The sequence below is a fragment of the Medicago sativa genome, chromosome 4, assembly GCF_051527215.1.
Source record: "Medicago sativa cultivar Bolivia chromosome 4, Bolivia_mono, whole genome shotgun sequence".
Classification (NCBI taxonomy): Eukaryota; Viridiplantae; Streptophyta; class Magnoliopsida; order Fabales; family Fabaceae; genus Medicago; species Medicago sativa.
Window position 1 is genome coordinate 62,048,357 of NC_140752.1, and position 13,565 is coordinate 62,061,921.

At 35.0% G+C, this 13,565-nt stretch overlaps 1 protein-coding gene and 1 long non-coding RNA gene across 2 annotated transcripts; one reads left to right on the plus strand and one right to left on the minus strand.

Annotated features, from left to right (window-relative positions):
- Positions 1–1,162: 1,162 nt before the first annotated feature.
- On the minus strand, positions 1,163–5,691 carry LOC146930482 (uncharacterized). The gene is made up of 6 exons (XM_085702008.1): positions 5,315–5,691; positions 4,088–4,276; positions 3,736–3,972; positions 3,016–3,233; positions 2,485–2,736; positions 1,163–1,706 (listed from the first exon to the last, which is right to left on the minus strand). Exons 1-6 carry the CDS (start codon positions 5,604–5,606, stop codon positions 1,428–1,430), a joined length of 1,467 nt encoding a protein of 488 aa, XP_085558134.1. The 5' UTR covers positions 5,607–5,691; the 3' UTR covers positions 1,163–1,427.
- Positions 5,692–8,367: 2,676 nt separating this feature from the next.
- LOC146930483 (uncharacterized) lies at positions 8,368–9,445 on the plus strand. The gene is made up of 3 exons (XR_015008336.1): positions 8,368–8,749; positions 8,842–8,966; positions 9,038–9,445. It is a non-coding gene; the product is annotated as an uncharacterized LOC146930483 (long non-coding RNA).
- The last annotated feature ends 4,120 nt before the right edge of the window (positions 9,446–13,565 follow it).

The window sequence follows — 13,565 nt, forward strand, 5'->3', positions numbered from 1 at the left end:
CGGGTTTATGGGTTGAGTTGAGAGTCTAATCGTGAGTTATTTTCCTTTTTTTGTCATGATTGAATGTATAATTTGATGAAAATTAATTTTCTTTGTTAATTAATTATTGTAAGCAAGTATTGAATCAATTCAAAACAATATTATTGAAGCAAACTGTATCCTTTTTATGTTTTTTCATATCAACTAAAAAAAATGTTTATTTGGACTGAGGCTTGATCATTGTGGAAAAAAAATAAATGGTAGTGTTATACTAAATTTAGTTGTTTATACTTTATATTACCTCTAAAAGTAAATCCTCACATATTTTCTTTCAAAGTAAATCCTTCCTTTTTTTCTCTAAAATTTTGTTCAAACCCTACGAGCTTGGTCAAAACTCAAAACACGAGCATTCGTCGTAGTGCCTTTCCACCTGATATGACCAACACAAAAATATAACACGTCTTCTAAATTTTCAATCACATACATCTATTATATTTTGTCTTAGATATCTCTTTCTTAGATTTTTTTTTTTTTAAAAAAAATCTATTTTTTAAACAAAACTCAACCTAAATATGGCTTGTTCGTTAACATATTAGATAAAACATTTTTTAACTGTTGAGTTTTAGAATGAAGCATTCATGAGTTAAAGCAAACTTGTTGTAAAATTTGTCATCCATTCATTGTGTGATAAAAATTAGGACATACTAACAAGTGCTCAAAATACATTCTTTAAAGAATACATAAACGGAAACTTTGTCTTGGAAATAAAGTCAAATTACTTTTTATGCAAAAATTACTTTTTGTATTCCTTAAACAATGTCTAAAGGATACTTGTTAGCATTTTCCATGAAAATTTGGTAAAAATAAGAGAATGGAGGCAGGCTTTCTCTACACTCAAACCTTCTTTTCTTAGCATTCAAATAGATAAGAGGAGTTATTAAGGCAATTATTCTGCTCTCAGGTGTGTGAAGAAAAATGATGACAAGTCCATCATGATACTTGCAAGTAGTCAATACTCCAAAGCAGAGAAAATGTGTGCAACAAAAATAATCATGGGGGTATCATGATATTATTCATTTCCGTCATAATGATAATCTTGCTGTAACAATTGCTAAAGTCATAGATCCAAGAACAAAAATCATACATTAACTAATAACTGCACAATTGCTCTCAATTCTCATCATGACAAAGAAAACAAAAATATTTTTGGATTAAATCATTTTTTAAATGAAATGGTTCAGAATCTCATATGAACTCCAATTGTTGTCATATCAGACTAGTTCAATAGCCCAAAAACAGGGGCGGAAACACTGATTTTATTCTTTCCTATGCTGCTCCATCGGAGATGAAGCTCAACTATATTTGTATATACACATCATATAATTTGTGATGATATTGGCCAGAACAACGGGAAAAACAAATAGCAATTTATCATGTTGTGTGTACTTCTAATCAGTGGCATAATCACCACTACTTGCTACTACTTCTTGCTGTTCAAGTTCAACGTTGGCTTCTAGGGTAATTGGATCTACTTCTAAAGAAATGCTGAGGCTGAGAGGGCCTTGCGGGGTTCCAAAAAGTGTAGTAAATATCTGTCTGTGGCATTCATCACAAAAGTATATATATGTGAAATGGCCTTCATATGGGAGTTTGTGTACTGCAGCTCCAGGTAGTACGCGATGCACAAAATCAGTCATTGACGGGGGAACCACTTTGTCATCCATTCCCTGTCAACAATTGTACTGCAATAAGTTTATATTTTCAATCCCAGAAAGCAAATTGAATTAGAGCATACATACAAACAAACATAGAGGGATCTAGATTCTTTACGATCGTGAAATCTGTATAGTCACGTATACAGAAAATCTAGACCGTCTTGTTTATTGATTTAACTGTAGTCAACTATTCAATGTTTTCTTTTCATGTGCGTGAGCGATAGAGGGTTCCAGATTATTTGTAGTCAAGAAATCTTAATAGTCATGTTGACACCAAATGCAGACCGTCTGATTTAAGCTTGGTAAATCAGATTTGGAGAGATTTAATAAAGAATTAAGTCAAAAATTTAACCGTCCAATCTTAATAGGACTGTCCAGGCTTGCTAACGGCATGACCAGGGATTCCCTGACAGCAGAGAATCGAGATCCTCAATTGAGCTGTATGCTTCTTACCTATGAGAACTTAAAAGAATTTTACACCGCTGAGGGAAGGGGAAGGAGATGGTAATGAGCGGATTTATGGAATAAGAAGAGAGAAATATGACAGGTCTAAAATGAGTTTAAAAATTGGAGTTGTAAAAAAGTAACTCTCAAGGAATGTAGTGCAGTATTTGTCTAGTAATTTCTATATGTATATCAGTAACAATTTTATGCAGATTACTTGTCGTATACCCTATAAAAGCTAATATTTTCATATTTGCAATTTGGCACATTGTCATTGCTGATTTGTGTTAAAATTTGTTATGTTATGGAAATGCACGCAGAAGGATCAAAACAGCGATGCACTCACTTGCCATATGTGTATTGGACCGAGAAATCCCGTATACTCCTGAGTTTCAGTGAAAATTGCCTTAAGCCAATTAAGCACATTCCTTTTGTATTTTCGTTTCTGCAACTTGAGGTCTAAAAGGCTGAAACCCCAATTCGAGACCTGCAAAGCAGCTTCCTCCACAAAGGGTTTCGCATTTCCTTGCCTAATTGATTCTTCCACATCCCTTTGCCAGAAATCCTCATAGATTGGATCTTCCATCAGTGCTTTGTCCTGAAAAAGGCAATGAGATCTGTAAAATATTTAAAACTCTTGGGATAGCCTATGCCCTCGGAACCAACTTTTGTAAACACAGATTTTACATTACACGTAATTAGCTGAACCATTGAGTTGGGTTCTGTAATTTCAATCCATAAATTCTTATCAGCATCCATCTAACTAGGGTTAACGCGATAGACATGAATGTACATAGATAGAAATGCAGGATGGTATAAGCCATATATGGACATGTCGACTAAGAGACAAAAAAAGAGATAAGCAAGGCTTCCTTACCCTCTTTCCAAGAGATAAAGACAGCCACCTGTCAATCTGACCATGCTTCCCTGATAAGAAACTTCGCTGATAGAAGAAACCAAGAAGTCTAGGAAAGCTTCGAGCTAAGAAGTACATCAATTTTCTTTTTCGCGTCCATTTGTTCCAGGTTCTTCGTCTCTCTTCGTTTGTCATCAAAGGATCATATGGGTTCACCATGGGGGCAAACATGGCAGCACCTGAAAGTTAATACACAACATCTGACAGATCACTTATATGCTGTTTGGCACACTAGTATGTATGAAGCACTGAAATATACACTGACACCAGACGCGATATGACACTGACACGTAGAGACCGGTAATAAATTGAGAAATAGAAGTGATTGAATGTCATCACACGTGTCAGACACTGTCATGTGTCAAACACCAGACACTTATTCTCACTGAAAAAACCTGTTCTATTGATGTGACACAAATATACTATTCAACATTTATATACAAACTTACCGTTAACTCACTCTAAACAAGTTATACATGTGTTTTAGTTACGATAAAAGAGCAGAAGTCCTAAACTAAATTTAATGAAGTACACTAAAACATATGAGCATGATAGTTGTCATTCAAAAGGTAAGTGAACAGAAGAGTGACTATGAAAGTTCCAAATTTTGTCAAGTTAAAAGTTGCATGTAAGTAAATAAAAAAAATACAGTTATAAGACAAAAAAAAGAACTATTAATACCTGCAAGTCTATCAGGTATGTATCTAAGCGCAGCCCAAGCATGCTTGCTTCCACTTGAGTAACCAATGATCCAAAACTTGTCAACACCAAGAGCATCAGCTAAAAACGACATATCTATTGCTGACGATTCCAGATTTCGTTTGGGATGAGGACCGCTCTCACCAAAACCAGGCAGATCATAAGTAATCAAGTGAACGCCAAACTCTTCCATCAGTGAATCTTTAACACCAGGAATTCCTAATTTCAAACGCAAATTCAAAAGCAAAATATTCAACAATGCCTCAAACTAAGGGTGGAAACAAAAACTTGAAAACATACAATTGAAGCTTTAAAGTTCAAACAACCTGCAAGCCGAGAGGAGAGGAAAGGAAAGTATGAGGAGCAATAATCGAAAATCTTGCTCTGTCAGCCGAAACACCTTGCTCCTTGTATGCCATGTATCTTCCATCCGGAAGCATAATGCGGGTAGCACTAGCAGGATGCAAAAATACTTGCTTCTCAAGTGGGGCAGATTGATCATACTCAAAATTTACATACAAAGCTGCAAATAAATCAACCAAATCATGTCAACCAGGTATTGAGCAGACTAGCTATAACACATACAACATAAACGAACAAAACCACCTAAAAACACAATACAAGAATTCTTTCTAGCATTCCAGCATAAAACATTGACAATTAGGGTTTCAGAAAATGGTCAGCGACAACCTAGACCGACCCTACTCATAATGTCTCAACAACCACAATGTGAATGCAATTGAGGCTAGATCAACCACTAAAGTCAGACAGGGGCAGGCGCAGCCTCAATTTAAAACCTGCATTCATAGTTTTAAATTACAGTCTACAACTGCAATTGTGGCTGCAATATAAATTTTTTGGAGGTCTTCACCTCGGCATCACAACTACAATTTGGGCCTCATTTATCCACATTTTGCTCTAATTTGCAGCATAATTGCAACCACAGCCGCAATTTAGAACCATGCCTACATTGACCTATTCCTAATACAATCCCTCAAAACCAGGGAAGGTCAATTGAATTCAACTATAACATTTTCTTTTTAAGAAGCCAAACTAGCCCACCGAATTTGGCATGGGGATAATCGAACCCGAGACCTTGAGAAGAGCACACTCCAAGGTCAAAAGCCAACACCACCGGACCAATCCAAGTGGGTTCAACTATAATATCAATTATGAATCCATAACTTAAAAAAAAAAAAATATATATGAAATTTATTCAAAAACCCCCCAAAAAAGGAAACATGTGGCATTGAAGTTAAACATGGGAGTACAATTATGATCTCGATTTATAACCTACATTCTTAGTTCTAAACTAGTCTGCAATTGCAACCCCATTTTGTGACAATATCAAGATATGCAGCATAACAACACCCACAATTTAAAACCATACATACATTAACCTATTCCTAATACAAAAACTCATCATCAAGAAATACAAATTGAACTCAAGTATAACATTAATTAAGAATCCACAACTTCAAAAAAAGTAAAAAAGATTAAATTTTTATGATATGTAACTATAAACACCCAAAAAAAAGAAACATGGGTCATTGAAATTAACCTGAGAAAGCAAGTAAAGAAACGAACAAGATGACAAACCAAGCATGAAGTGGGTCTTTATCTTCTGGCAAATACTCATTAAAGTAACTCAATTTGTTCAACAATTTCTCACAAGGTTTTCTCACTCTCTTCCCAATCTTTCCAAATTTCTTAACAATGAAAGAATCTTCATTCACTATACTTTGTTTCACTATGTCTCTGCAACCTTTTAAGAATTCTACAGTTAGTTCTGAAACCCCAATCATGAACTCTCTTACACATATCTTGAAACGTATCAACTCTCTTTGATTCATGATGAAGTTGAATTTTCTGAAAGATCACAGAGAGATACACATTTTTTCTAAAGAAGAATGTGAAGAAGTAGAAAGAGACAAGTGTAGATTTGGGTTGAGGAAAGTTGTGATTTTTATTTGATGGGTTGGAGAAAGAGAAAATTGTGTTTTTGTTTTGAAAATTGAGTGGTTGTGTGTTGGAGTAGAAATTTGAAATAGGGACAAATAAATTAAGAAATGGGACCAAAAGAAAATGGAGTAGTAGAAAAGGTGGTGAGTGAGTGAAGAAAAAATGAGAACAAGAATGGGTTTTGGTGATGGAGACCTTGCACCATTGATGAATAGTCTACCCTTTTTCTTAACCGTTTTGTCATTACCCATAATTGCCACGTTGTCATTGTCCCTAAGATGTAAATAGCCAAGGATCCCTCGAAATTGCAAGGTTCATCAATTACCCCCTTGTTGTTAACGAAACATCAATTATCCCCTGAAATTGTTAAACTTAGTCAATTATCCCCCTCCGTTAATTTCCTCCATCCAACATGTTGATGTGGCAGTTAACTGCCCACTTGACACTGCCACATGGTCAGAAAAGGCATGCCACGTCAGAGGGGGTAATTGACTATATTTTTTAATTTTTTTTTGAAAAAATTTAATTTTTTTTTTTTGATTATTTTTTTTGATCTGATTTTTTTTGAAAAAAAGCTGATTTTTTTTTGAAAAAAAACTATTTTTTTTTTCTTTTCAAAATCAACATTTGTGCCACCCACGGACCTTGCAAATATCCCCCTGAAATTTAACATTAATGTGCAAATACCCCCTTAAATTTAAAATTTATGTAGCAAATACCCCATGAAATTTATAACTTATATGCAAATATTCTCTCCAAAGTTAAAACTTATATGTAAGTTACACCTTGAATCATAAAACTTTGATGGTAAAGTAAAACTTATTCAAAATATATAATTTACTATATCTCTAATTACAATAAAAAAGAAAAAAATCACAACTTTAAAATAAAATAAACATGTTTGTTTTATTGTTACACATTAGAGAAACAAGCAGCTATTGTTTCCTCATCAGCATGTTGAGTGTCCACAACATAGTTATGACCACTTGTTGAGTGTCCATTCCCTCCCAATTGGGCTCCATGAACCATCGTCAATCTTCATGCACACTTTCTCCCCAATGATTGCACAGTAAACGTTGTGTTTGGCCTCCAGAATTCTAATAGGTGATCTGTTATGATCCACATGTCAGTTTTATTTTAAAGTTGTGATTTTTTTATATTAGAGATATAGTAAATTATAGATTATGAATAAGTTTTAATTTACCATCAAAGTTTTATGATTCAAGGTGTAATTTGCATATAAGTTTTAAGTTTGGAGAGGATATAAGCATATAAGTTATAAATTTTATGGGGTATTTGCTACATAAATTTTAAATTTGAGGGGGTATTTGTACATTAATGTTAAATTTCAGGGGGATATTTGCAAGGTCCGTGGGTGGCACAAATGTTGATTTTGAAAAGAAAAAAAATCAGATTTTTTTCAAAAAAAAATCAGTTTTTTTTTCAAAAAAATAAAATAAATTTTTTCAAAAAAAAAATTAAAAAATATAGTCAATTACCCCCCTCTGACGTGGCATGCCTTTTCTGACCATGTGGCAGTGCCACGTGGGCAGTTAACTGCCACATCAGCATGTTGGATGGAGGAAATTAACGGAGGGGGGTAATTGACTAACGTTTAACAATTTCAGGGGGGTAATTGATGTTTCGTTAACTACAGTGGGGTAATTGATGAACCTTGCAATTTCGAGGGGGTCTTTGACTATTTACTCCTAATCTTAGGGTTAAAAAATATTATGAGAGATTTCGAATTGACCTGTTCATGAACTTTAAACGAGCCGAACTCGAGTTGAAAAATATTTGTTTTAAACTCGAATTGAATTGAGTTGAACCAATTTTTATCAAGTTGAACTCAAACAAGTTGGAATCGACTCATTTCCAACCCTACCATCAACTCAACAACTCTAAAAAAAACTATTAGATGAGTTTTACTAATAACTTTACATTTATTACATTTCAACAATAATTAATTTGTTTAAACAATATTTTTTTTCAAACTTATCAATAAAGTATGCAATAAAACAGTTTCACGTGCTTAACTCAGTTGTTTGAGCTATTATATAATATATGCAAGAGTCGGAGTTCGAACTTCATAACACCTCACTTATTTACCTTAAAGGTGAATTTCCAGCCACTAAGTTACTTGACAAAAAAAAATATGCAATGAAACTCACATTTAAGCAAGAGTGAGATAATGCTTGTAGAAGCATTATGTCCTAATAGTATTTTGTTAATAAAGAGATATTCATACAGATCCTACTGTTAACACAACAACAACAACATCATATGCGTCTCGTTATTTCTTATATGATGATGTTCATATGAAATTTAATGTTTCTGGGTTTGTTTCTCAATATGTAAATTGTTTAAAGATGATAATCATTTGGGGTAAATTTGTATTTATCGAAATGGTTGTGTTAGGTCGATATAACTATTAAATTAAAATATGGGATGAATATCCTAATTAACACAAACCGGTTTATAGCCAATTTCAGGTATTTATTTTTTCAGTAGTGCTGGATAGTACGAGACGAAAGCTAACGAGCGGAATTTGTGGACATCAAGCGGTGGAAAGGAAAACATGGGGTGAGAGAATATAATTAGTTAATGGAAAGAAAAACAACCAAGGATGGTAATAACTTCGTGGGTTTCTCGTGCATGGTTTCTGTCGTCAAATAAAGCATTTTCCTTATTTTTTTGTGCACCATACACAAAAAGATGCACTTTTGTATTCTAAACGCCTCCATGTTTCGTAAGTTGTAACAAAATAATATACATGAAATTTTTTATTTCTCTTTATGTTTTTGTTTTTAATTGGTGGTCCTTCTTCATTTTCGATTCTTTTTATCTTTTTGATAAAATCACAATATTGAAACAACTGCAATCTTTTTATTGAATTTCCTTTGTGTTGGCACTTTCTGGTTATTTTTTATGTTTTTGGATCATTTATATAGATCATGGAAGCTATAACAAAAGGAAGATGAGTTATAACCAAATCGAACAGACCGAGCAATTTGTTTAGAATACCATAACAGTGGTATGTATATGAGCAATAAGTTTCTCATCACTTTTTCTACACGAGTGTTTAGGTTTTTTTATTTAATTTAATTATGACAATTATTGTTTTAGGCACATAAAAAGGAGATAGATGTTGAGACGACAACTAAGATTGATTTCAACATGCATTGTATCGAGTTGTACAAGGATAACAAAGATGAAACGAAGAAAAATATCATTTTTTCTAGTTATATGTTGTGAGCTTATCTTCTGTTGAAGTTTGTAATTTGGTTTTTTACTTTTATTTTGTTAAATTATTGTTGTGTAGTTTTTGGAGAATCTCAGTCTTAGTGATCTATTGACAGAAGAGGATCAAGAGGTAAACAAATATTTGAGACTTTAGTTTTATATGATAATTATTTGAAATAACTCTTTCAAATTATAAATATTTTTTTATTTATACTTGTTTTATAATTTAAATCTATTAAATGTCTTATTTTTATAGGCATATAAGTCTTTGGAGCCTGTTCAATTGCAATACATCGATGATACCATCAATGTTTGAATTTTATACTATAAAAAATTTAATTTAGTTGCATGGCATGTTAATGAAGTTCTATTGGAATATTAGATGTCATTGTAAAATTGATTTTAATCGATTAAATTAATTAATCTATTAACCATAATATGCAAGTTTTATTAATTAATCAATTAACCAACCAAAATGTCATATTATTGAATAGAGCAATGATATTCTAACAACCAAAAATCAACAACTTTTGTGACAACCACCTGTAACGCCCGTCTTAATTATTCGATTATTTAAAAATATATTTATATATATGATTTACGTGATTTTCATGATTGATATGTGTGAATTTTATGATTCATGAAGTTGAGTGGGTTATATGATTTATAACTGCATAATGTGGAGTATTTTGTTGTGGTGAAGTTGCTATGTTGTTATGACTTATTTTATTATTAAATAAAATAAGATTTGATAAATAAAATAAAAATATGAAAAATTGGGCTGTGATGTGAGATGAGCAATTAGTAGTGATAAGAGTAATTAGAAGAGATAAATAGACAACAAAAGTTAGAAAACAGAATACGTACGTTTTTGGAGAAAAAGGGAGAAAAGTCAGAAAAGAGGAGAACTAGAGGGAGAGCTGCGATTCTGCTATTATCAGGTAAGGGTGAGACTAATTTTCATTACTATTAAGGGTATGATTCTATAGGATGAATTTGGCATGATTAGGTTAAGTTTTGGTGAGAATTGGGGATTAGGTTTAAGACCGAATTGGATGATTGAATCATGAAAAGATGTTAGGTTGATGCTAAATTAGTGTACAGAACTTAGTTATACCATAAGATGATAATTAGATGTTGAATTGAGGTTAGAATTAGGAGATTAAGTGAAAAGTTGGAATTTTTAGGTTTCTGGCCGTACTGACATTCATCGCTCGCACCTGCGAGCAAGAACACTCGCATCTGCGAGCTAGAACCCAGAACTCGCAACTGCGAGCAATGCAACTCGCAACTGCGAGTGACCTGTAAGCTCGCAACTGCGAGCAGAATAACTCGCCACTGCGAGTAAATACGTAGGAACCCAGAATGCACACTTTGCTCGCCATTGCGAGTGAAGTTACTCGCAACTGCGAGTTAGGCTGTTAGTTGCCCAAAATTGTCCCGATGCGATCCTTTCGCACGTATAGTCTTGAGCTGACCTTAGAAGTAAGAATGAGGGTGATTTAGAATGTTTCTAGATGTTACAGAAGTCTGTTTAAATGACTGAAATGATTAATAATGTTGCATGAATAATGTTATGATGTTTTTATGATATTTATGTTGATGTAATCCATTTCTTTAATGATGTTGAGATATTCCAACACTGTTATATGTTGTAAATCTGTTGCTGTTCATTGCTGCTGACCTTTAATGTCTTGAGATTGCATGAGTCGGTCTATGTTGCAAGAAATTAAGAAGTTGTCCATGATTATGAGTCGTATGAGTCGTTCATGATGTCGTCTAAGTTGCTGGAAGTTTGAGTCCATTGCATACTCATTAAAGTTGGGGGCTTTAGGCCCGGCAGCCTTTGTGCTCATTAAAGTTGGGGGCTTTAGGCCCGGCAGCCTTTGTGCTCATTAAAGTTGGGGGCTTTAGGCCCGGCAGCCTTTGTGCTCACACGTTGAAGAGCCTATTATGCTCATTTGTTGTTGATTGGTACCACATGCATTTGCATATCAAGAAGTTCATGATGTTAAGTTGTCAAGTTGTTGTTGAGTTGATAGAGTTGCATGGTCTAAGATGAGTTGTGTTGTCGAGTTGATGTTGAGTTGATAGAGTTGCATGGTCAAAGATGAGTTGTGTCGTCAAGCTGAGTGTTAAGTTGATTATGATTTGTGATGAAAATTAGTAATGATATTTGATGATCGTATTGTTATGAAATGAAAAATATACTGATTGTTAATTGTTGATATGTTATTAATGTTTAAGTTGTTAAATGCATTTTATTGGATTATATGCTTAATGTATTGATTATGAAATCTCACCCCTTCTGCGTATATGTTGCCTCGACCGTGGGTAATGTGCAGGTAATAAAGATTAGAGGCGTTCGTGAGTGGACTCCTCAGTCGGTGTCTAGGTGCTCTGATACGTAACGGGATGGGGGCTTGCTTTTACTTCTATTCCTTACGTGTCTCTTTTATGAACTAATTTATGAGATTTTCCAATAAGGCCTGCGTGCCAAGACTTTAAAATGTTAAACTATTTTCCGCTGCAATAGTTTAAGATATTTCATGATGTTGAATTTGAAAGATAATCATTATTATCCATTTTATGATTCGAATGAAGTATGTGACATTCCGTTGTGATCAAAATACTCTGATTTTTAAATGAAATTTTTATGTTGGGAAAACGGGGTGTTACAATTGGTATCAGAGCAGGTCGGTCCGTCCGGCCAAGTAGTGAGTCGAGTTGTGTCCTTAGCAGTTGGAATACCACTATTATGATATTCTAAACGTTGTGTGTTGTGCAGAGAAGAGACCTGAAGGCTGCGAATCTTATTTGCTATAAGAGGACTAGAATGGCTGGAAGAAATGATGCTGCGATTGCTGCTGCTTTGGAAGCTGTGGCCCAAGCTGTGGGACAACATCCAAATGCTGGTGCTGGTGCGAATGCTGATGTGAGAATGTTGGAGACCTTTCTGAGAAATCATCCTCCTACCTTCAAAGGAAGGTACGACCCTGATGGAGCACAGACGTGGCTCAAGGAGGTTGAGAGAATTTTCAGAGTTATGCAATGTACTGATGATCAGAAGGTGCGTTTTGGAACGCATATGCTGGCTGAGGAAGCTGATGACTGGTGGGTGAGCCTCCAACCTACCCTAGAGCAGGATGATGCAGTTATTACTTGGGTTGTGTTTAAGAGAGAATTCCTAAACAGATATTTTCCTGAGGATGTTCGCGGGAGAAAAGAGATCGAGTTCCTTGAGCTAAAGCAAGGAAACATGTCGGTGACGGAGTATGCAGCAAAGTTTGTGGAGCTGGCTCAGTTCTATCCACACTACACGGGGGACAATGCTGAGTTCTCCAAGTGTATCAAGTTTGAGAATGGTTTGCGTGCTGATATTAAGCGAGCCATTGGTTACCAACAAATCCGTGACTTTTCTGCTTTGGTGAGCAGATGCAGAATCTATGAAGATGACAGCAAAGCTCATTATAAGATTATGAGTGAGAAGAGGGGTAAGGGCCAACAAAGTCGCCCAAAGCCTTACAGTGCTCCTGCTGACAAAGGAAAAGGAAGAGCTAACGATGAGAGGAGGTCTAATAAGAAGGATGCTGGTGCTGAGGTTGTTTGTTACACTTGTGGCGAGAAAGGCCATAAGAGTACTGCTTGTACTAAGGATATTAAACGGTGCTTTCGTTGTGGCAGTAAAGGACATACACTTGCAGAGTGTAAGCATGCAGACATTGTGTGTTTTAACTGCAAAGAAGAGGGTCATATTGGGTCTCAGTGTACGAATCCGAAGAAGACTCAGACTAGAGGGAAAGTGTTTGCTTTGACTGGTACTCAGACTGAAAATGAGGATCGTTTGATCAGAGGTACTTGTTATATTAACAATACTCCTTTAGTTGCTATTATTGATACTGGTGCTACACATTGTTTTGTTGCTTTTGATTGTGCTTCTAAGTTGGGTCTTGCTGTGACTGATATGAGTGGAGAAATGGTCGTCGAAACTCCAGCTAAGGGTTCGGTGACTACTTCTCTTGTTTGCTTACGATGTCCTTTGTCTATGTTTGATCGTGATTTTGAGATTGATTTAGTTTGTCTGCCTCTGAGTGGAATGGATGTAATTCTTGGTATGAACTGGTTAGAGTACAACCATGTTCTCATTAACTGTTTTAGTAAAACGGTGCGTTTCTCTTCTGCCGAAGAGGAAAGTGGAGCAGAATTTTTGTCTACTAAGCAGCTGAAACAATTGGAGCGTGATGGGATCTTGATGTTTTCCTTGATGGCATCCTTATCATTGGAGAATCAAGCAGTGATTGATAAGTTGCAAGTGGTGTGTGATTTTCCTGAAGTTTTCCCTGATGAAATCCCTGATGTACCACCGGAAAGAGAAGTTGAATTTTCTATTGACCTTGTTCCGGGAACGAAGCCTGTGTCTATGACACCTTACCGTATGTCAGCTTCTGAGTTGGCTGAGTTGAAGAAACAGTTGGAGGATTTGCTAGATAAGAAGTTCATTAGACCGAGTGTTTCACCTTGGGGAGCGCCGGTATTGTTGGTTAAGAAGAAAGATGGAAGTATGAGGTTGTGCATTGATTATCGACAACTGAATAAAGTAACTATAA

Coding starts and splice junctions, on each gene's coding strand:
- LOC146930482 (XM_085702008.1), bottom strand. CDS start 5,606: ATGAATCAAAGAGAGTTGATACGTTTCAAGATATGTGTAAGAGAGTTC. Junction 4,277..5,314: donor TTCTTTACTTGCTTTCTCAG/GTTAATTTCAAT, acceptor ATTTATTTGCAG/CTTTGTATGTAAATTTTGAG. Junction 3,234..3,735: donor CATACCTGATAGACTTGCAG/GTATTAATAGTT, acceptor ATTAACTTTCAG/GTGCTGCCATGTTTGCCCCC.